This window comes from Apteryx mantelli, chromosome 31 (genome assembly GCF_036417845.1).
Source record: "Apteryx mantelli isolate bAptMan1 chromosome 31, bAptMan1.hap1, whole genome shotgun sequence".
Lineage (NCBI taxonomy): Eukaryota > Metazoa > Chordata > Aves > Apterygiformes > Apterygidae > Apteryx > Apteryx mantelli.
Window position 1 is genome coordinate 921,498 of NC_090008.1, and position 23,958 is coordinate 945,455.

Here is a 23,958-nt window from a genome sequence, read left to right on the forward strand (position 1 = left end):
CCACCTCAATTTGCAAATAGCTTAATGTCCTCATGCATAGAACAGTGGTCTGGGGGCCGGAGCACTGCACTGACCCACAGGACTCCTGGATTTAATTCCAGCATTTGCTGCTGGCTTATTGATTCACTGTGCATTGGTCATTTTACAGCTTTACTCATTTCTTCTGTAAGCCGCTTTGAGATGCACTGTGGGGAGCTGAGTATTTGCTACTGTTTGTTACCAGCTGGGTGGAAACAGTGCTCATCTGTCAGGGCCTTCTGTACAACTTGGGAAATCCCATTTTAGAGCAGATTGTGAATTGGGGGGGGAAGGAAAAGGCAAAAAAAAACCCCAGCAGGCAGCTTGATGCAATAGAGGCTTTATCATATGAGAGACATTGGGTATACACCATAGAGAATAAAGCAATGCAGACTATAGAACATGTATTTCCAGGCTTCCAGCTGATACATCAGAGATGCATATTCAAGTAGTAAGTGCTTCTGAGGTGAGTTGCTTCACGCTATGGATCCTTTTCTGTTGCAGATGTAGCGTTTGATGGTCAAGTCCTGTTTTCCACAAGTTTACATTGGATTGTTTTATTTTTGTTGATTTCTTACAGGGCAAGGCACAGAATTAACAAAACAGCTTCTCTTTTAGAAAACATCTTCTGGAACAAAGTTGTCAAACAGGAAATGTGTATTCTCAGCAACATTAGCACACAAGGACCTAGTTTTCGTTGACACTGGACTATCTGATACCACTTTGACAATGTGATGTCATCCAAGTGAGTGATTATGCCCATGGTACAACTCACATGTCCTTTACACTGGCAGTCATTGCAAAGCTGTCTTGATGTGATTGAGTTTTGAGCCCACAGCAGATAATAGAAGGACATAGGTATGCAGCTTATGAGACCTCTAAATCAAATGCAGTGTATAACATGTAGAGAATTAAATAAGGGTTGGCTTCTGGAGTGCTAGGTGTCCTCAATCCCCAGTGACTGCAGTGAGAAATGAGTGGTACCTTCAAAAATTGTGCCTATGAACTCAGCTCTGTGTGTCTTGCTTTTCATTGCCTGGTTGTTCTATGGGCATCTCTTCAGAGTTTAACATTGCCCACTGCCATAGCTGTAGCTCTTGGACCACTGGTATGAATAAGGATGCGAGTAGTTCTGGCTTGTGTAAGCTGGACCACATATCCCAGAGCATGTGGGAATGCGTGGCTGTCCACACTGTGGCACACCAAGATTCTCCCAGCCCTGCAGATGGAGTTGAGGGCGCTCCAGGTTGCACAGAGTAGGAGACCTGGTGCTACATGGGTTTGTGTGCAAACTGCTTTGTGAAGTGAGGTCTTCCATAATGTGTGTCTCAACACACCTAGTAGTGCATGGCTCTGAACACTTGGGGATGCTCTGCACTATATTCCTTGCACCACACAGGTCAGCACCTCTGGAAGTGCCTGATGTGCACTTCACCACACAGGGTTTGTGGCACTGTGTGAAGCTTGGTGTAGCACCTTTCATTCCACTGGGAATATACCACTGCTGCTTGTACTGATACCCATAATGAGACATCTTTCTGAGATGGGGATAAACCTAAAAAAAGAGTAGGGAATTAAGTTAATGTGCAATAGAGATGTCATGTGTAGTCAGCTTTTCAGCATTTTACCCTTATGTCCTGCTGAATCAAGAAATGGGCATGTCTTAGTTCTGGTGGCTTGATAGACCATTGCAGGATTTACTGTGTTATCTAATAATATAAGGCAGATCAAAGAAAGAAGATACCTCTAAGTTGAGGGCTGATGGTAAGCTGGGCTGAAAGGCAGATAGCCTGTGAGATGCAAGCAGTGATCTGCCTTTCCATTTTTTTGAATGTGCTGCTCTGACTCTTAGCTCTCCTCTCTGTAGCAGGAACTGCATGGCCTTGCATTTGCTTAGCAGTTTTTTTCATGGCTTTGAGTACCAATTCATACAGCATTAGCATGAAGGAGGTAGCCCTTATCCCTTGAAGAGGGGGAGATTTCAGGCATAGCTGCTAAGTGACTTGCATGGCTCAGTTAGTGAGACAGTGGTATACCTAGGATTAGTGCTGAGGTTCTCATCATTTGTGTCAAGGGCTATTATTTATGTGCTTTCCAGATGCTTCAACTGAAACTGGAATCACTTTCTGCTGGCACTAGGTAGAACAAAAATCTTGCCTTTATACTGATATAAAATTTGCAAATCAGAGAGGATTGTTATCTCCATAATAGGCAGGGTGGTGTGGCAGAGGTCTGTTTTTAAAGGCCTAATGTTTATTTCAATCCATACTGTTAAGGACTGTATAACTTTTGAAAACCTGTCCCTAGCTGCTAGAGTCCCATATGAGCAAGAAACTGAACCTGATTTCCTGCACCTTGGGATGCAGCTGTGATCCTGGTCCCTTTACCAGCTGTGCTGTACTGTTTTCTGTTATTGCCTTCTTTCCTTGGATTTTCTAGGTTTGTTCCAGCAGAAGCTGGGGACAGAAGGGTCACAAGAATCACAGCAGGTGTCTGCTCTGCAGCCTGCTCCTCAGCTGGCTGAATTAGTCTGCAGAGCACCCCATGCTGCAGGGGCCAAACTGCTTCTGATATGGGGATGGTCTGCCTGAAGGTAGGACAGTGCAGGGTCTGTCCCAGCTGCAGGGAAGACGCATAGCCTGGCTGTAGAAAGTGGGAGCTGTTTCTGCCATAACTAGGAGGTGTGAGGTGTTCATTCCAAAGATGCATGATTGAGCATGGAAAAGTGCTAAGACCATGAGTTGCCTAATTAAAATTCAAAATCTGACTGCAGATCAACTTTGTTCAGCGTTCCCAAGTGGCTCTTGGGCGTCTGTACTTTGCAAGTCAGTGGGACTTGCTTACAGATAGACAGGATTATTCTAAGAACAAATCTCTCAAGGGTCAGATCACAGTTACTGTAAATCAACACAATTTCTTTTCAGAGAAGGTGTCAGCTGTCACCTAATTACACAGACACATGAGACATGCCAGGCAGAATTGGGCCAGAGTTTTCTTACTAAGTGTTTCAAAAGCAGGCAACACTAGCTACTGTAAAGAAAAACTCCAAAATACCAGTGTGTATATATAAAGGGTCTCAAAGATACAGAAGCCAAGCTTTCAGTTCTATATAAAGATTGACCTCAGTGGTGTCACAGAATCTATTCCAGATTCCCTGTTTAGCATGGTAAAGGTCAGCTGCTCACAGAAATACAGTTACTCAAAAACTGCTAAAATAAGTGATCTCTAGTATAGGAGGAAGTTGGAAAGCAGGATTTTCAAAGCAGATTAAAGATAGAGATAACTAAATTGCCAGATAAAAGTGGAAACATTCCAAGTTCACATCTGTAAATGTGAATGCGAATCTCAGGCTTTCTTCAAATGCCTGTATCTATTCCTGCAAAAAGAAAAAAGCCAAGAAAGGTCTTTTTTCAGGAAACAATCCCCTTATTTCTCAATGTCAAAGTATTTCTCCAGGATTCAGATGTAAATTCAAAATATCAGCAAAAGGATATTTCAGTAGTTAGAAGAAATAGTCAAATAACTTACCGAGCTCACAGCAGAGGGTAAGAGAAGAAGAGATCTGTATTGGAAGCTTGGAGGTGTGTGTTATTATATAGTCTCAAACTGCTTGGAAAATCTTAGACACTGTTTCTAATCCTAATTGGATGCAGAAGTGAATTTGTTCATATGGAACTTTTTCATTGACTGTAATTATTTTACTCACTTGTGATTATTAGTATATTGTTATCCCCACACAGCATGAAATGCATCTCACACCCTGTGGGTTCTTTTCATTTTAAACCTTTATGGGATGAATAAATGCCTTGTTTTATTCCATTGACCTCATCAGTTGCATAAGAAAATCTATCATCTCTTCTTAAAGCTTCTTTTAGCATACTGACAATAGGAAAGCAGCACAGGGGAAGCAGGCAATAATTGTCCATACTCAAATATCCCTTCAATCATTTAAATGCAGCCCGATAGCTGGGGGCACTAAAGAATCTGACTTTGCAAAAAAAGCTGAGAGGTACTGTGCCCAAAGCTTGGCACTCTCAGCTACTCATTGTATGTCTGATCTAGTGCTCTTCAAAGCTAGTTAAGTCACTGTTTTATGAGGCTTTGCATCTGGTTACTATTTACTTCTGGAAACAAGGCCAGCAGAAGGTGTGTGCAGGTGTCCAGATGCAGGCAAGCCAGTGCAACCTTTTGGTGGTGCATAAACCTCTCAGATCTGTGTCCAAGGCTCATCCTGTCGCAAATTGAAATCTACTCTGAAACCAGCATAGCAAAATTCAAAAGGAATCACAACTTTGCCAAGGATTTGAAAGCTGGTTGTGCATTTTATTCAGGCAGCTGTGCTTCCTCAGCCATCTGTGCCTGTCCAGTTCAGACTCAATTAGCAGTTGTGGGTATGCCCTATTGATCGAGACTGGAGGCTAAATTGGGGTAATTCAGTCTGACAGCTTTCAATATTGATAAAAACACTCTGGAGGAAGCCAGCCAGCCAACCCTTGCTGTGATGACTCCTAAAATGCTGTGCGTGTCCCATGCATGGCTCCTGATGGTCAAAGCAGCGCTAGGGAGAAAGGACTGTTTGTGACATCTGGTTGAGCCTCCTGGGATGGAATACTAGGAGTTTCCAGGTTGGATTGGATTTTGGCATCCCACTGATAGCAAAGAAGGGGAATGCTCCCCCCCCCAGTATCTTGCTCTTTGACCACCCTGACAGCTGCTGGTTTGTGTCTAGAAAACATGGCTGTGCTGTGCAGATGCTGCCTGTATCACGTGTGCCTTGTGCTTATTCCTTAGAAGGGAGACTCTTCTCTACATGTGATACAATTAGTAACCTCTGAGATCATCCTTTAAGACTTTGTTCATATAAAACATTAATGAGCATTTGTGAGGAGTTTTAAGACGTCAGGTTATGAAGATGCCTTTTAATAGCTTCTGTAAGCGCTATTCTGGTTTAATCCATACGTAAGCGTAGGTCTGCCTAGGTGTGGTCCTGGAAGGACTGTCTCAATTATCAGTAGAACAAAGCTGAGGTGTGGGGTGAGAATGGACTCTGGTATAGGTTGCCCCATGAGTCATGGTCACGGTTCAGTTTGAATTTCAGTTTCTGCTATTTTTGTCCCTTTTTCTGGACCATAGTATCTCTTTAGGAAAGTGCTAGCTGATTTTAATGCTTTAGTTTCCTGTCTTTATATAACCTGTATATGTAATACAATTTTGTATAATACAAAAGGGAGAATGGCTGTAACCCTGAATATTGAATCTTGCTGCACCCCTTCCTTTGGGACAAAAGGATACAGTCAGGGAGGGCAGTACTTCATCTTGCTTAATATCCCTTATCTGACAACAGCCAATACCATCTGCTTCAGGGGGAAAATACTTTTCCCAGTGGGCATCTGAAACGGCCAATGCAGAGTCCAATTAGCTAAGTCTGACCGGGAAGTAATGCTGAGATTCAGGAAGGTTAATTAGCAATTCCATCCCCATATTTACCTCACATGGTAGTACCACAGTGTAGCAGATTATTGCTCCTAGCCTTTCTTTGCATACCTTGTAAAACAGTACTGAGAGCCTCAGCTGCTGAGTAATAACCCTTGACAATTGAAAAAATTAATGTTACTCTTTCAGTTCCCCACTTTCCCGGTGAATTTATGGCTCATGACTCAAATGTTAATGTGTGGGCTATCACATGGAGAAATGAGAGGTTTTGGGACCAGTGATACCAGATTGGGAGCCCTTACAGTGGTGTGTTGTATAATGAAGGATGTTTCTGGGTGGGAAAAATTCCAATTTCCCATTCACTGTGAGCAAAGAGCTAATCATTTTTGTGATGCTGAGCCCAAGTGCTGGCTTTTTTCAAAACAAACATCTTCAGATGCAGCAAATCTATAAAACTCAAAGCACCTCATGGAGGGCTAACTTTTGGGAATGTCGTTTGCTATAGATTACTGTAATGCTGCTGGGTAGTTTGTAGGCTGGGCCAGTGTTAAGTGTTTAGGGCAACATTTTTGAAGCTGTTGGTGGTTCTGAGTAGCAAAGGGAGGACATCCAGGCTGTCTTTGAGAAGTTTTCAGCACACCTTCCAAGCCCAACGGACTGACAGCTGTTCTGGGTCTTTCTAAACTGGGCCTTGAGCTGCACAGTTTGCTGTCCTATCTCCTTCTGGACATACTCTCTAGGTAGTGAATTTTGGCTACGGTTCACCGGTTGAATCATCACTTATTTCCTTGCCTTCTGCAGTAGGGCTTGGGCTGGGAGTTGTAATACTCTTGTTAAACATCCATGTGACAACACCAGTTGTGTAGAACATGAATGAGCATTTATGACTTGCTTTGAAAATGCTTTCAGAAAGCAGCAGCTTGCCTAATGCAAGTGTTGTTAGCCTTTATGTTCGGATAAATGGACTCTGCAGTGATTTTTAATCCCAGGCAGTCTGCAGCAGAGAAGGAAACAAATTCCAGCTGTATGGATTCATCTTGTCTTGTATTCACAATTAGTCTTGAATTTTCAGGACAACATTATTAATCCGTTTGATTAAATCAGACTTAAATATTTGCTTTTATCTCTAATTAACTAACATTAAAATAATTGTTTTTAATTCTACCCTTTTTGAGGAATTATTTTAGGGATAAATCCCCATCTGATCTAAGCCGAGATAGATAGAGATGTTGCAATTCACATTGTTATTCTCAGTTATAAAAAGACAAAGTCATTTTCCCAAAGGAATGACAAATACCTTAATGTCGTAATGTTTAAGGGAGGATGGTGTATGAAGATAAATCTCAGTATGCAATTAAAGTAGAAAAACATCAAGCCAATTCCCATTGTGTGAAAACCTTTAAGTTTCTTCTTCATAGTAGCGTATAATGCAGTGGGGTCTGGTTGTGTCTTTTAAAGTTTTGTTGCTGATCTGAGAGTACATAAGAGGTGAGGCTTTCCCTGAGATTCGTTGAAAGGGGGAAACTTTATTCTGCAGCATTAGGACATCCTCTTCTAACCCCACCAAGGGAAGGCTTTGCCTTGTGAGAGCTTGCAGCCAACGGGGATAAGGGGGAAGACTCTGAGATGAGATGCGCTGTAACATAAGAGCCCCCCAAAGTCCCCTCTATTGCTACAGAAGGAGCAAAAGCATATCTTTGATTCCAAGTGAAACGGAAAGCAGAATGGACACGTTGCCATCCCCCATGGCCTGGAGGGGGATAGCGTGAGCGTCTGCTGCATGACAAAAGCCATCTTGCTCCTTGGCTTCTGTCTCTGACTCTGCAGCCAAGCGTCAGTGAAGCCTCCTCCTTGGTATATGTCCATAATACTGCCATATTTAACAACAATAATAACCTCTGCTGGCAGGTTGCAATTAGTCAGCAATTGGGATTTCAAAATACATCTACCACTCATTATTGCTTTATATGTTTAATGTGTGGTGGTGTTGTTGTAATGGATTTAGGTGCCCTTTTATTGGACCAATGACTCACTTAAAAATGTCTGACAAGGTCTTGTATAATCCACACCTTATTTAATGTCTTTTTTGTCATTTCTCTAATTGGGTCATGATTCCCAGCTTTAGTGTATGGGACTCTAATTTCATATAAAAAGAAAGCCTTACTCTTTTTTCCTTTTTTGTTATGATAGTTTGCATATTTAAAGATGCACATGCTTGGTGTCAAATGGGAAGAGCTGCACTGATTTAGATACGTTACTCTGTAAAATTCAGTTGTCAGAAGGTTTCTGCAGCATGCAATAGCTTTGAGCAGACTTTGTGTTAGCCTGACTGATTTCATCACAGAACAGGCTGCCTCTAGACCAGGAACACAGAATATCCCTCACTTTTGCAACTCTTCCTGGGCTGAGTTAAGTGCATTTTCTTCCAAGTAAATGCCTGTTTACAGCATGCGCAGGTCCATTCACAGGGGAGCCTTCAAGCATGATCCATGTAAACATGTCTTCCTTCGGCATGTAAAGGTAAACTATCCCCTCTATAAAGCTTTGAAATAACAGAGACTGGGAGACAATAAAATACAAGTCATGCGGGGGGAGGACAAACCAATAATTACAAAGCGATTTATTAAAAACAATTGACATGCATTACCAAAGCTAAGCCTTAAAGAAATGTGTTTAGTAACTGATTAGGACCTTATGCATATAGGTGAATCACGCTTTAGGTAGCCTTAAGAAAAGGTATAAAAACTCAGCATCGGCTCTTGCCTGATCATTTCTCTTGTCTTATTTCTTTTGTGAATTAGGTAAGTTTGATCTGAATTCCTCTTTCTAACAATGCATGTGTTGATGGTGTTAAATTAGGGTGAATTCTGTGCAAATACTGTGTAACGCCATAGCAATCTAAAGTTTTCTTGGTGTAAATTAATGTTTTGTTGGGATTTAGCTGTTGGCTTTGGTAAATGCTGGCCTCAGAAGTTGACCGGGTCTTTTGAAAATGTCTGAGCTCCCATTACTTCTTCATGAAGACTCACTTCCAGATGTTACTGTTTGATACAAGATGTATAGGTATAGCTTTCTAAGAATCTGAATCTGAAAATTCTTTCCCTCTAGCCTGTCTGTGGACTTTTATTATAGTGTTTGATCCTTAAACTTGTAAGAATTTGCCTTATTTTTATTCTATTCCCTTGTGCTTCAGATTAACCATCCCTGAAAGATGGCCTGCTCCTTAAGTCCATGCACTGCTGGCTCTGCCTCCCCGTGTGGGGTAGGTGCGCCGCAGCCTCTTGCTGACAGCCACAATGAGCCCTGCGTTCAGCAGTGTCCTGACTCCAAGGTGGTGATCTACCCGCCACCAGTGGTTGTGACATTCCCTGGACCGATTATCAGCACCTTCCCGCAGCAGAGCGTTGTGGGATCTACGGGAGCCCCTGAAGTTGGAAGTGGCTCTGGTGGTGCCGGTGTTCCTGGGGGCTCACATGTTCATGGTGGTGCCCAATGGGGACGAGGATACCCGGTTGGAAGCTGTAGACCGTGCTAAATCTAGTGAGAGGAGTCACCGAAAGAGGAATGTCCAGGAAATGGAAAACAGGATGTGGATATGTGGCTGAGATGCAGGGCACAGCATGTAGAAGGGCTGAGCATGCAGAACTGCCATGGTGAAATAGATCTGAAAATGTGTACAACTTCTGGAAAAAAAATCCATTTACGTTCTTCCCATATTAGCCTTTCTGATTTTTTTTTCTAATGCCTTCCCATCTTTCTAAGTACTCTGTTCTTAATGCTACGGACTAAATTTGTAATTCCTTGGAGGCTTCTAGATATCACGGCAATGTAAAAGGATCAAGTTGAGACATCCATTGTACATTCCTTTGTAGGCTCTTTCTGTGGCTAACAAGGTGTAAAGGAAGTCTTAGAGACAACGAGACCATGCGGTGTTCTGTGCTGTGCATTTCTCACTGTGATCAGGGCTGTGTGTCAACACTGAGTTGCAATAGGGAAACAACATCAGCTATTATATGAATCACTTAATCAAATCGCAGGTTGCAGCCCATTTGTAAATCTGTACCATATAATTCTGCCCCTGTATGATCTGCTTTCTCATTAAACAGGACCTTGCAGCATGTTATTGGCCTCTGTGTGTGTGCATGTCCGTGTTCCTCCTATTCCAGGTACTTTTGTCCTGTTGCACCGAGCTGATCCTATCAGTCTGCTTCAGGAGAATGATCTTTGGAGAGATATGGCAAGGAGTTGTTCATGCACCTCCCTGCCCCGGCAGCTTATATATTGTAGCTGTCCCTTACTTAAGCTGCTGCCCACATCTTTGCATATCTTGTTCCCAGTCCTTTTCAGCTCCATGGAGCTCTTTCCTCAATATTGGCTATCTTGGCATAGCAAGTGTCTTCATTACCTGGTACCCTCAGGGTTAACCTCTCTGTCTAGATGGTGTTAAAATGTGTCAATGCAGATGTTGGTGAAGAGTTGGTATTACTGAAAAGCAAGTGAAGCAAAGTGTTGTGTCCTGGCTATTTTTCAAAGTGTAAAAGTTCAATTTCTAGCTTTATTGTTCCACTCAGTGTTTTAATACAATGAAACATTCTTTATACGCATGGCAGAAATGAATAATGGCGTTCATCTGGAGTTTTGAATTTCTTCAGAAATGCATATCATAAACCCTTCACCAGCTGTCAGTGCTGCTGCATGTGTTTGAAATGTTACATAACTATTAATAGTTTGCTACAGAAATACTGTACTTGAGTACTGCAAAATACTGTGGCAGTTCTGGATTATTTCATACCAGTCACTCCTTGAAAATTATTATTCTTGTACGTAAGGAAAACAAAATGAACATATATTGTAATGGTGTGTAATTGACTGTTGGTGAGCCTTAGATGAGAGGATGATTAAACCAGATTCTCACCAACCACATGAATCCTTCCATCCAAAAGAGGAATCCCCTAAACCTCAAAAACCAGATGAAGGAATCTTTATTATTGTTATGCTAATGGCATACTTGGAAATCAAATAAAGTTTATTAGTGAGAGCTCTAAGGTTGCTCTTTCAGTGTCATAAGTTGAGACTTGTAGTTACCACAAAACACCAGGTGCCAGTAGAACTGGAAGTTTTGCCAGTGATTTTCTATGGAACCATACTGGTAATGTGCCTTTTAGGCATTTGTATATAGAAAAAGATGTTCGTGTGAGGGGCTCTGAGGCTTTCAGAGGACTAGAGATATTACCTCTTATTAAGAAGATAGCATCTTTTTAAGATAGAAGCACATTTCAAACACTAAAAAGATGTTAAAATGTCCCATTATTGCATTATGGGATTAGAATATTTTTCACCTAAAAAGGCTGAATTTTGGAGTACTTATTTGCCTTATTGCTTCCCATAAAGCCCATATTCCTATCATTAGACCATGGGCCACTTTTCTTTCCTTTAAAAGGTTCTTTTGGAATGTTATACTCTTTAAGAAATCATTCAAAAAAGTGTTTCACTCCAGCTCTGCAACTGGTACAGTAGGCAGGGGTCCAATCTCTCATTTGGGATGAGTTTACATGTTTAAAAATAATTCTCACTGTTGCAGTGAATCTTTGTGCTGGAAGCATGTCCTGCAGCATGCCTCACTGGGTTGTTCACGAGGTGCGTTTAAACTGGTAATTTCCCACATGTGTGTGGTAAATACATCCTGCTTCAAACTGGCATTCAGAAGTTTGAATAAAATTACAGGAGTTAGTTTTCTGTTAATTAAATAACCCATCTGACTTCTATTATGATACCTCATGGGCAGGCATGAAGTCTCTCTAATCATTTTTTTTCTAAGCCTTAGGGCATAAAACCCTATAAAACAGGGAAATTGCTATTCACATACTATTGTGAACAGGACCTTGGGCCAGGTCCATGGGGAATGAGCAGCAGTGCTATTGACCGATGCTCAGAGTGGCAGGGGATGGTCTGGATCCCAATTTGTTGGTGATTTGGGATTTCTGGAACCTGCACATGTTCTGAATGGATGGATAATAAAAATGCTTCAGTCCCTGTTTGATAACTAAAGGAGGAGAGCTCAAAGTACTTCCAGGATGAGAAATGAGTTTCCAGACCTATGCGATGTCTGGGCTCTGAAGCTTGTGTGAGGCTGTCCTGGCAGGGGGGGAGATCCTTGTGTGCTCTGGGTCCGGGGAAGCAGGAGGAGGATGAGGGAGTGCTGAAGCTGTTGAGCTGAGAGGAAGCAGTGAGGTGCACCCGGACACCCCCAGAGCCATGCGCAGCACCAGAGTCATCTTGAGACATGACCAGAGAGAAGGAATCTTCAAAGCAAAAGGTGGAGCAAGGTGGTGCCGAGGCAGCGAGGTGGAGGCAAGGTGGCCTGGCGACAGGCCTGGGAATGCTTGGCTTGCCAGGGCAATTACAGCTTGTGGCCCTGGGCCGTGTTCCTCAGGCATCTGGGCGGTAATTGCACCCACCATTAGAAGTGACGGTGCCTCTGGCAATGAACTGAATGGGACGCGGCAAAGGAAAGGAACAGATAATACTTGAAGAAATACTACTGCGCTAGCAAATGTGAAGAGGGGCCTGATGTTAAGGTGTGGCTGAAGGACCCTGGGGGGCTGAGACTTTCGCCCAAATCTTTGGCTTTTGCATATTTTATCCTGTGCTACTGTCCTGTGTACATCTGTGTGCACTTAGCCCTTCTGCATCATACATGCAGGTGGGAAAAGCTGCCTGTGCCAGAGGGTGTCCAAAGGAGATGAGCTTAATTTACTAAGGTGGGAGACATTTCCTAATGTTTTCCTTGGGGAACCCAGCCCTTTTTGCTGCTGACAGCAGCTAGCAGAAGGATTATAAAATAGGTGTTAATAGCATTGCCGGTTTCAAAGGGTTGTGCGGATGTGCTGCTGACATGCCCTGCTAGGAGGCTTGGGTGGAGGTTGCTACCCTTTCCCTCTTCCGAAAGTGTCCTGATTTGACTTGTTCAAACTGGGACACGGAGAGGAACTGTTCCACCAGTTATTTTCTCAACCCTTTCCTCAGCTTTGCTCTGCCAGCTGAGAAATGCTCACACCAGTCCCAATTAGGAGCTGGTAGCTAGCTGGAATGTGGTGCATCGCAACAGATTGGTGTCCATTTGCAGAGCTGCTCCTCTTCTGCTCTACTCCATGCCAATGCATCAGATGATGCGCAGACAGATGGACGTGACAGGCCAGTGATTTCTGACACCTCACACATGGGGTGTGGGGGCTGTTGTTGCCGCTTGGAAAAGCTTTGAGCTGCGTGGTGTGCGTAAACATGCTTCTGAAGCAGCCAGATAGATCTGTGGGGAGCAAACCCAACATCTCAGTCCTTGGTCTAGCAGAGTTCGTCATTCTTGCCATGTTGAGCTGTCACTGCAGTGCTCACACAAATCAGCCCAGTGGTACCCCCCACAGACGCTTCTCCTGCAACAAGATTTTTTGACTCCTGGGGATGTCTTTGATGTATAACTGGGTTTGCATGGGATCAGTGCAGTTATGCCTAGGCTATGCTTGTTGAACCACCTTGTTTTGTGCGAGATTATAATCTTTAATATTGTAAATCTAAATCTAGGCTGCTCAATCTCCCCAAAGTAACATGGCACAGGCTGACAGGAACTGCCTGAATAACCTGGCTGTTCAGTTTGGAAAGGAGATGGTCTCTCCAGCTGAGGGTCATGGCTTGTTTGCCTTTGGTTTTTTCTCTCAGGTATCTTTCTGTAACCTTGAGCAGCGTTGCTGTCTTTCCTTGACAGACCACCAGATCTTAGCTTCTGCTCAATAATCTCTTGCTTTTGAAAGTTATTTTTCAAGCATGGAACGCTGCTTGCTCCGGGCTGGTAATGCAGGCAGGCAGCTCATCCCCTTTTCTGTAGAAGTATTGCTTAAAAACAGCGTCATGTGTTAATTAGAATAAGGTAGAACTTATTCTTCCTGCTTCAGGAAGTGATTAGGGGCTGGAGCACTTCAGCCGAAGGTGCTCTCTAGCATCTGGAGTTTAGACTACCTTCTTAACCATATGGTTGGTTACAGTGGGACTACTGCTGGTCTATTTACAGTGGCATATAAGCAAAGACAAGACTGGATGGCTGATACTATGCAGAATCTTTTTAATGGAAATGAGAAACAGAACAAGCAGTTACAGAGAGAGTGTGTTTCCAGCTTTACAAAAGGGCCTTCAGCAAGTAGAGTGTGTTTGATGCCAGGCGATGCTCTCTCCTCACAGAAACTGTGGAGTTTGACAGTCCAGACATGTTTCTTGTTCACTGAGTTGCTTGTAAATCCTGTTCGCTGTCAGATGAGGCACAGCATGGCACATGTAACAGGAGCTTCTCCAATACGTGTTGTCTTTGGTGAAGTTTATAACTAGGCAAAGGGGACTTTATTCATGGCAACTGTTGAAAGCACATCTGATACTCATTGACATAAGACCATTCTTACTACTCTGGTAATACAAAGTGGTTGTGAATTAGTTTAAAATGCATTTTACACACTCCTGAAAGTCTTGCTTTACCCCATAAGCATGCTGTGAAGATGCCTTGGTACTTGCTGTAATTCAAGTTGCCCTTTGGAATAAAAGAAGGAACACTTAAGAGGTATTAGAGGGGGTTACATGGGGGGTCATCTTACACAGCCAAGCACCCACAGGTCCCACTGAACCAGCCGGAGTCCTGGGTGCTCAGCATTTCTCAGTTCCGTAAACCTAGCCGTGAATCTGTGTCCTGCCTTTCATTTCTCAGTCGCTATATCTGCTGGTTCAGTATGGATAGAAGTTTCCATAGCTGTATCTGTTGCCAAAACGGGAAGAGAAGGGGAAGCTGTACCCATAACTTTGCAAGTCCCCATACCCATAATAGTCCCCGTAACCAGACTGGCTTCTATTCCCATACAGGTTCCCAAAACTTCTGTAGCCGTATGGGCTCCCGAATCGGTACAGGTCCTGGTAGCCGCTGTATGGGCTCCCGAATCGGTACAGGTCCTGGTAGCAGCTGTATGGGCTCCCCAGTCGGTACAGGTCCTGGTTGCCCCTCAGGCCCCCAAAACCGTACAGCAGGTCCCCGAAGCCACGTGGTGAGTAGTACACATCATCGTACAGGTCTCTGGGGAAAGCCATCTTGCTGTGACGCAGGTAAACCTGAAACACACACCGGGGAACGGGGTGAGCTGCTGGGCCAGCCCGCTGCAGAGGGGGACGTTCGAGGCTCGGACGGAGCGGAGGAGGCGCGCCGCTGCTGACCTTGTTCCTCCTATATGCCTTTCTCGCCATCTTAGCCACCTTGTCTATTTACTTTATCTTCTGCATCCCAAACAACTTTTTTTTTTTAATACTTTTGGATTTTATTTTAAAAATGCTATTGGTAATAAACAGAGCATAGCACAGAGTGGTTTTGTATTGTGCCAGGAAAGGTTATTACTCCCATTTGATTTTATCTCAGCACGCAAATGGGTTTTGCCACTCATCGAACTGTGGCACCTGGGTTTTAAAACTTTTTTGAATAGTTGCTGATAATACCTAGAAAATTTACTTCTTTATCAACTGGAAACTGAACTTTCCTAGCTTAGAAGTTAGAAATACTTGAAAAAACTAAAGAAAAACATGCAAGTTCAGCTGCAGATACTTAGGTGAGAGCGGCAGCCTGTCACATCCATCACCCTGTCTCTAGTACTGCCGCGTGCCCCTCAACGTGGGATAAACTCATAGAATGTAATGTATTGGAGGAATTTCCTTCTGGGATGTTTACTTAGAGTAATAAATATTTCATAAACATTTTTAATCTAGGCATTTGAATGCCTGCTTCCTCATGAAAATAGTCTGGAATAGAACATCACTTACAACTTAAAAATTCTGGCTGTAACCTTGAATTTTTCAATTCTTTAATGTGTGCCGTTAAATAAGGACAGTAAAAGCAATGAAGTTACAGTGAAGTAATTCCTTAACGTTGCAGAGCATTTTGTGTTTGGGATTAGCTCCAAAATGACAAAAATTTCTTTATAGAATATCCATATGTTGGTGTACGTATATATGTTTTATAAATGTCACGTATATGCGCACACCAATGAATTTTATATATATATATATATACACACACACAGACCCAAGCATGCAGACATATATACAAACAAATAAATATATATCAGAGAGCAGAATAGAGTCAATAGGGACTTACCCGGTTCACCGAGGAGAGTAACTCAAGAACTCAGGAGGGCTGAATAAAATTTCTGAGTTGTAGGTGCGTATATATACGTTCTTAAATTTAGGTGTTAGTTATACAATGTATCTTGTTGCATATATTATTCCTTCAAATGATGTAATTGGAGTCAGTGATTTTCATATTTTCAAAGTTTGGTGTTATGACACATATGTAATACCTTTATAATTTCTTTCATCTTAAAATAAGAAAAAATGGGCTCAGCACATTTTTAGTAAAATTGCAGGGAATTCTTTGTAGTTGGGTAGATGGGAATAATTCTGGGAGATGTTTAGACCATTATGGGTTGTGCAATCTGCTTGTTTGTACCGCATCCACTTGGTTTTTGCATCTGTGGTGCAATGCACAGGGGAGAGAGGTAGTATGTATTTTTTTTGTTTTGAGATGTTTGGTGGTGGGACTTCTACTTGGCATTATCATGACCTGTATTCAGCACCCAGCGACATTGGTGGGAAGCTCTTGACAGCAGCTTTGTTCAGTTTTGTTTCAGGTTCTGTGACGCTGATTTTGAAGAAATTTTTCAGCTGCCATAAGAATGTCCCCAAACACTTCTCTTACTTTAAAGGAGGGGTTTTTTTGATTTTGACTTTCATAAACATATAACGCACCACCTAATGGGACTTAGAAACGAGAGACCTTGATGTGTATTTTAAGTGACCATATTATTAAGTCTGGGGGTGTCTTTTGGTGACAAACTATTAATATTTAAATATTGAAACACTTTGCAAATTGAAAACATTAATGGGTGTTTATGAAGTGCTTTGGTATTCAAAATTCTGAGGAAGCCTTAACATCCTGCTTGCTCATTATTATCCCTATTTTATATTCAAATTAATGCTGGAAATTAGGTGAAGGTCATACAAGGAGTTCTGTAGTAAACTCCAGTAGTCCTGACTGTCGTACCAAATTTGATACATGAGGTTGATTTTTTGCTAAGAAAATACTAACATGGTGCCATGGAAAACAGAATTTGGCACACCTCCCCAAAACCTTATCGTTTAGTATTTTCAGGACCAAGTTCATACTTGTTTTCTCTGCTGTATTCTGCTGAGCTCATGGCCAGATCCTCTAATGAATTAAAGTGCAAACGATGCTGTAGTTATATTTTTGTTGAAAACATTCCTTCTGCTCACAGCAGTGTGACTTAAGTTTATTTGTAGTTCATGCTGGTCCTGTTTGCTGAAGTTGCTTATGAACTTAACCTAAAATTCCTAAACATATGTCTACATTTCTTTTAGATAGGAAGCCTGTAACATTGTTCATCACAAACTCTAATGCACTGTGGATATTTTCAAAAGTGTGAGGAGATTTGATTTTTTACTGAAAACGTCTCTCCTTCCAATGGCTTTGGGAACTTAGAAATGCCTTTAAGTTGTACCTAAAATAAACTTTAGGTTTGCAAGTGAAACAATAAAATGATATCAGGAATGCAGTTGGCCCAGAAAATTTTAAGATGAAAGAGACCTGTAATGTTTGTGACATATGGGAGGCTGAGAACACACTAATAATCCCAAACAATGAAGAAAATTATATTAATTGAAGATATGACGTGTACAAGCAAATTTGTTTTCCAACCAATAAGGCTACAAACCCTGTGAGTACATAGGGCGTCTTATCTAAGCCAGGCAGGCAAAGAAATGATATAAAAAGGGCTCAGAGCTCCAAGTTCCTCCATCAGCTCTCTTACTTCTCCTCCTCCCGGTGAACCAGGTAAGTCTTCTTTCAATTCAGTCTCTTCATAAGGATTAGAAATTTTGGTTTAATGATTTGTTAGGGTTGCAACTCTTCACAATTTTAAGGTTCCTCTCTACCTCGTGTCTGTCCTTCTTCAGTTGCAGAAATGGGGAGATGAAAGTTGGGGCTGAAACTTTCGTGATCACTTTGGTACTTGGGATATCTGGTTCCCAGTTAAGGATCATCGGCCATTAGACAGGTTTGCAGAACTGCCTTTAGCAGAGCTACAGAGGGATTTCCCCACTGTGTTCCTTAATGGGTTCTTCCACAATCCTTGTATTTTGTTTTGGAGGTCTTCAGGTCTGTTTGACGGGAGAGTAGATCAGATGGACTGACGTTCTCACACGTGCTAAGGATTTGTGGGTTTTGATGTGTGCAGTTAGCATTTCTAGATGCAGGTCCAAAATCAGTGCAAGTTAGTGAAGTGAGACTGGCAATAGTGGATCCAAGAGCTCTAGTGCAGTATCGTGACAAACACTATATACTTTTAACTTTCTTGAAGATGCACAGGATTTGGAAATGTGGAGCCTGCGATATAGTGATCAGATTACTAATCTAGTGAATTGGTGCTTACTGGCTTTCATGCACATCTGATATCCTAAAAGAAATTTCGGATTATTAAGTCTTTACCATATTCCCTAAGAAAAATTCTGAAACAGCAGCAAGGAAGTTTCAATCTGTGACAGGTAAATTCTGTAGCGCTTTCACGAATCTCAGTAAGAGAGAAATGGAATGAAATTGGTTAAAGAGAGTGGGTAAATAAGAAAACTAATGATGGATAGTAGAAGATGATAAGAAAGGGGAAAAGGGATAACAAATGTAATAAAGAGCTGAGGAGTTTGGTCATAATTTCTCTTCCTTCCTCAGTCCCACAGGGCCAGTAAAAAAAAAAATACTTGACACTGTTACCTCCACTGGAATTACTTTTGTCTTCCTCCCTGCTGCTGTGTTTCAGGTTTACCTCCATTGCAGAAAGATGACTTTCTTCCAAGGCCAGTGTGAGGATGACTGCTACTATCCCGGCAGTTACGGGAGCCTGTACGGCTACCGGGGCTATGACATCGGGAGCCCCTGCGGCTACCGGGGCTTTGGGGGTCTCCAGAGCTCCCGGGGCCTGTATGGCTTTGGGGACCGGTACGGCTTTGGGGGCCTGTACAGTCACCGGGGCTTTTATGGCTCTGGGGACTGCTACGGCTCTGGGGGCCTGTACGGTCACCGGGGCTTTTATGGCTCTGGGGACTGCTACGGCTCTGGGGGCCTGTATGGCGGCTCTAGGGGCTTCTACGGCTACGGCGACAGCTGCGGCTACGGAGGCTTGTACAGCGGCCGGTACGGCTACCCCTTCTCTTCGCGATATGGCCAGAGATACTCCTATGGGAGCTGCTACCCCTGCTAAGCCCAGTGGGAACATCCCCGGCACGAGGAACGACCCCGACCTGGCAGGCGCGGATTGACGGCTACGCTTAGCAGCAGCATTTCCCGGTGCACAGAGCCCCTGCGACAGCAGCTCGTCCACGGGAGCTTCGAATGCTCTGTGTTGTAGAAAAGCTGCTTCTGCTTTAAATCTGTTTGCTCTCTTGTCTTCTCCTCTTGACCCACTGCTAAAATCAAAAGCTTGCTTTCCCCCAACACTGCAGTTCTTTGTAAACGTTCCAGAAGTGCTGCTAGAGTTTCTGGCTTTTATGTTTGTTGCAGATGATGTACAAAACATATCAGCCCTGAATGAATGATGCAGGCAGGGTTTAAAGTGTCTTTGGGAATGTAGTCTTTCTCTTCTGTATGCCTTTGGGCTTTGTGTATTTGTGTTTCACTCTTATTAAAAGTTATGCTGCACCTATACTGTATTTCTGTTTTTTTTTTCTCTTCCATTTTTTAAAATATCTTGAAATCAACAGCATCACACAGACTGTGTGACTAAAAGCTGTTCTTAACTTGATGCATGCCAGGATTTTGCTCATTATTCTGTAGAGACTCCCCCCCCCCCTCCCCAAACTGAGATATATGGACATTTGCAGCTGCAAGAAACTTCAGCTGCGTCTTTGGCTATTCATTTTTTCAGAACTCTGGGCCCTCACTTTTCTATATCCCAAATAAATGGTTCGTATAAAATACTTCAGTGCTGCTGCTAGGCTAATGTAGTGAGACTGTTGGGACATGACCTCTCAGGGGTTGTGATTTGATATTGAAGAGGTTGTAGGTAATTGCAAATGCATGGATCTATCAGTAATCAGGTCTCTAATTTTGAATAAGTTAATGTTCATATACTTGGGGTTCCTCAGTGGAGAAGAAGTAGGAGGAATTTGCCCTTTGCAATATAAACACATTGACAGAAGGAATGGATAACCAGTGGTAGCATCTCTGAGGAAATGTCATTCATTTCGTGTCCATCTCATGGAAATTTATGAGCAGAGAGTTGAATCAAACCGAGAGGCTGTGGCTGCGTGGGGAGGAAGGCGATGGGTCTTCCTCACCGCTTCCCTGGCCGGCAGCAGCTGGCAGACGAGGGCTGCCACAGCGTCCTGGGGAGATCAAGTGCTATTTCATGTGTCTTGTTTTCTGTTACTAGCTGCCTTTCTTAAACTTACTGTATTTTTCTCTTTCTTTCTTCCACTTTCTACTCTCAGTTTCTGATTTTTAGTTGTTGGATTTAGTGGCTACCTGTGGTGAATTATTATTTGTAATCACACCCTGAGAAATGGATTTGGCCTACCCAGTTGTGGAAGATGAAGCCAGTGTTTTAGGTTTTCAAGGCCAACATCAATATAGTGAAAGCCACCATTTCTTTCCTGACATTTTTTGCCATTACATTTAATATAGGCATTTTTTTTAAATTTAGTTCCACCAGCTGCTAAAGATGACATCAGCTATAATGTAATTTTGTCTGTTAGATGGGAATGTTCTAGGAAATTGTAATTCTAGAACATGAACTTTTGAATTTGGTTTCCAGGAGTGAGACAGTATTTCTTGAACATTTGTTTTTATACTTTAGTCATATAGAGGTCTGGGAAAAACTCTTTGCCATTGAAAAACATTTTTATAAAGAGGGTCACAGCCTTGTTATGCTAAAATATAACTTTAAATCTGAAATAGTTTCATTTAAATGAAGTTGGAATGAAGGAAGGGGAGAAATTGTGGCGCTTCTCTAATTTCTGAGGGGTAGATGAGTATTTTTACTGTCTTCCTGGAGCAGTGTCAGATTCTGTCAGTCCTGGTTGAAGAGGGCTAGCTGCTTGAATGCGAAGGGGTATGAAGTGCTCTGCTGGCATTAGGGACAAAGTCCCTGCAGTTAAGCTAGGTATGGAAGAAAAGAGTACTGGAAATCCAATTTTTTCATGCAGAAATATTTTAATGCAGTGAGAAAAGGAGTTTGCACAGATACAAAAAGGTTAGATTTTCGAGACACTGAAAAGAGTGACAGTAGATGAGTCATTACACTATGCCATAGAAAACATCCATTTTTTTGTTGAAGCTGTGTTCCTAATTCTTTAGGTACTTATAAATCCAGATCAAAGGAGCCACAGCTGTAAGGCTTCTCCATCACGCAGTACTACAGCACTTTACTGGAAGTCCTTATTGAAAAGGCAGATGACACAAGAGCTAATTTTTGTTGATGCAGAAGTCCTTTAACACCACGGTGGCAATCAGAAGAAGCTGTAAATGAATTGCAAAATATTTTTTTCCTCCTTCACACTACTGAAGGAAGGTAAAGGGCTTTTAATGTGGGAGAAAATCAAGAGAGAGTTCCTAGCTGAGAAATGCAGGAAGAAGATGGAAAGAACAGTAAAAAGGCAAATTTTACAGAGGAGCTAAGCTCCGAGTTCTCAGTAACTTCCGTTGCTGTCACAGGGGCTCAGCCCTCCTGCAAACTTTGCCTCTAAGATCATCCATCAGTCCTTGTTTGCCAGGTCTGGGTTGTCCCTCGCGTCGGGGATGTTGCTGCGGGGTTTAGCAGGGGTAGCAGCACCCGTAGCTGTATTCGCAGCAGGAGGGGTAGTAGTAGCGGGTGCTGCACGCGCTCCCGTAGCTGCAGCAGTCACCCAAGCTGTAAAGCCTGCGGTAACCGTAGCTCGGGTAGCAGCAGGGGCTCCCGCAGTCGTAGCTGCTGCGGTAGGTGTACACCGGGTAGCAGGGTGAGTAGCACGCGTCGTCGCACTGGTTCTGGTAGTAGCAAGTCATCTTGCTGCAGTGGAGGGTGCGAACCTGAAACGCAGCAGGGAAAGGGGTTAATGCCAGGCTCAGCTTCCAGGCAGCAATAGCCGCAGCTGCTTGGCGGTGTGCTTATGGCAGTTTTGGAAAGAAATACTGAGCAAATCCTGCAGTGTTTGGATCTGCTTTTAGCTTCTATTTTATCCAGCCCATTTTTATGTTCCCTCCTATTAGATTCCTCCCTGAGACTCAGTTTCTATTCTTTAACTTATCCTCTTAAAAGTGAGTATAATAAAACAGTTTGTATATTTGGACTTTGCAAGCTAAATCTCTTGTATCCAAATCTAGACATCAAAGCATACATGTCTGTGTGCGTTGGTGTCTAAGCTCCCAAGACAGGCAGCTGAGCTCTAGTCAGTCCTGACAACTAGACTGCAGCTCAGGACATAACACAGTTAGGTCTCCTAATGTGTGACCCGAATCCCACACAACATTTTCAAAAGTTTTTAGAAACGTTCAAACCCAACATGCCAAATTCAGTGTTGCAAAAGTCAGTCGTCTTGTCCAGATTTATTTCAGCATGTAAACTATTCCTTTTCCAATAGAAAGGTGTGGAACTGCAGCTCGCATACCTTGTTAGTGCCAGTTCTAACAGGGGTATGGAAAATACTCTGTTGCACAGCAAAGTAGTAAGGCTTAAATCCTCTATTGCTGCAGATCAGAGCTGTTCCAGTGACTTCAGAGAGCTTAAAGCAATTAATGTGACCTGAGTATCTATATTCATTATTGCAACTTCGTTCTATAAAACCAGCATTTCTACATTAATGTAATATACAGTTTTGTCCATTAACCCAAATTTCTTGAGTGCTACTTAAGAAAATTTCTTTGGTTGTTTAAAATGGAATATAGTAGAGCTGTTTCATTCTAGTATGCTAAGATAAAACTCCTTACTGGGCTTCAGATATTACCAGTGATGCCCAGATGTCTTGGTCTCAATGTTCACTCATCAGTGCCATCAATTTGATTACTAAAACAGCTTATAAATGTACAGGATAACATATTTCTACCATTTTTAAGAATCAGAGAATCCATGTAAAGGCCTTATTCCTAAGTTAAAGAGTCTCTTAGAGAACAGGATTTGAACTTACCAAGTTCACCGAGGAGAGTAAGCCAAGAGAAGAGGTGTAAGAAGGTGCGAGTTGCGAGTGCTTATATACGGTTTCTTAGACCTGCGGAAGTTAGTGCGATTCCTGTGCGCTTCTGTTGCCTGTTAGTCACACAACACATTTTGGAAGTCCATCACCTGTCACCAATTGCTATAATTGTTTTCCTCAACATTTAGGATAATTATTTTTTCAGATTCCTCTGGTAATACATTGTGATTATACCCTGTAAGTTTCTTTCATCTTAAAACTTTCCAAGACAGATGAGTTTCTGGTAATTCACCGAAAGCTCCACGGGGAAGGAGAGCGAAGGCCATGCGGACTCATATCAGTTATGCTACCTGTCGTGCTTGCAAGCCATGGTCTTTGCCTGTATGCTGTGCCCCTACAAGGTAGATGGACACTGCACGTTGTGGGGTGACTTCAAACACCTGAGGTAGGAAGAGGCAGTATAACGTGTGTTTAGGGCTTTTACCAGGCATTTTGATTCATTTCCGTCACAATTAATGACAGACGTTCCATTGATTCCTTTACGTTCTTTTACTGTCTATAATTTGACATATGCACTTTGAGAGGGATGCATCAAGGCACAGAATCAATTAAGTGAGCATCTGAACAATGCGTCTAAGCAGGACTTCAGTTTTGTGTGGACATTTTTTCCTGTCTTCTCTCTCTTTTCTGGATGAAATTCTAAGAAACTCTTGCTCAAATCAGTATCCAGTGACACCATAGCTGTGACTGGGGCAAGTCTTACTGCAGGATCTGATAGTGCAGGTGGAACCTGGGCTTCCCGTTGGTCTGCCGCAGGGACCGCGATAGAGAAAAGGGGGAGAGCAGTCTTCTAGAAAGGCCTGAATCCTTATGGTGTCAGCCAAGAAAACCCTGGTCTTTGGGAAAGCGGCGCTGGTAAAGCACAAGGTGGATGGCGGTCGGAGGGCGACCGCATGTTCCTGGCTCGTGGGAAGCATTTGTTGGGGAGAGCAGCTGGAGACTGTTGGCAGTAAGGTGTCCTCGGAGGCGCCTTGCTTTGCCGTTTGCTTCACCAGAATAAGGAGGCTGAGGAAGTGCTGAAAGCTGCACACTGCAAAAGGGATTTTTCTAAGCTGGGAAAGGAGAAATCATCTCTGATTTTTTAGGGTTTGGTTATCCAGCGAGATACTGATCTATCTCTATGCCAGTGAACACCATGTGAAGAGGATGATGACTGCAATGCCCTAATTTTAATAGAAACATAGCTCGGCTCAGGGATTC

At 42.7% G+C, this 23,958-nt stretch overlaps 1 protein-coding gene across 1 annotated transcript; it reads left to right on the plus strand.

Annotated features, from left to right (window-relative positions):
- Window positions 1-407: 407 nt before the first annotated feature.
- Window positions 408-19,153, plus strand: LOC106484269 (keratin-associated protein 21-1-like). The gene is made up of 2 exons (XM_067313114.1): window positions 408-484; window positions 18,354-19,153. The coding sequence occupies exons 1-2, from the start codon at window positions 455-457 to the stop codon at window positions 18,792-18,794; spliced, it is 471 nt and encodes a 156-aa protein (XP_067169215.1). The 5' UTR covers window positions 408-454; the 3' UTR covers window positions 18,795-19,153.
- The last annotated feature ends 4,805 nt before the right edge of the window (window positions 19,154-23,958 follow it).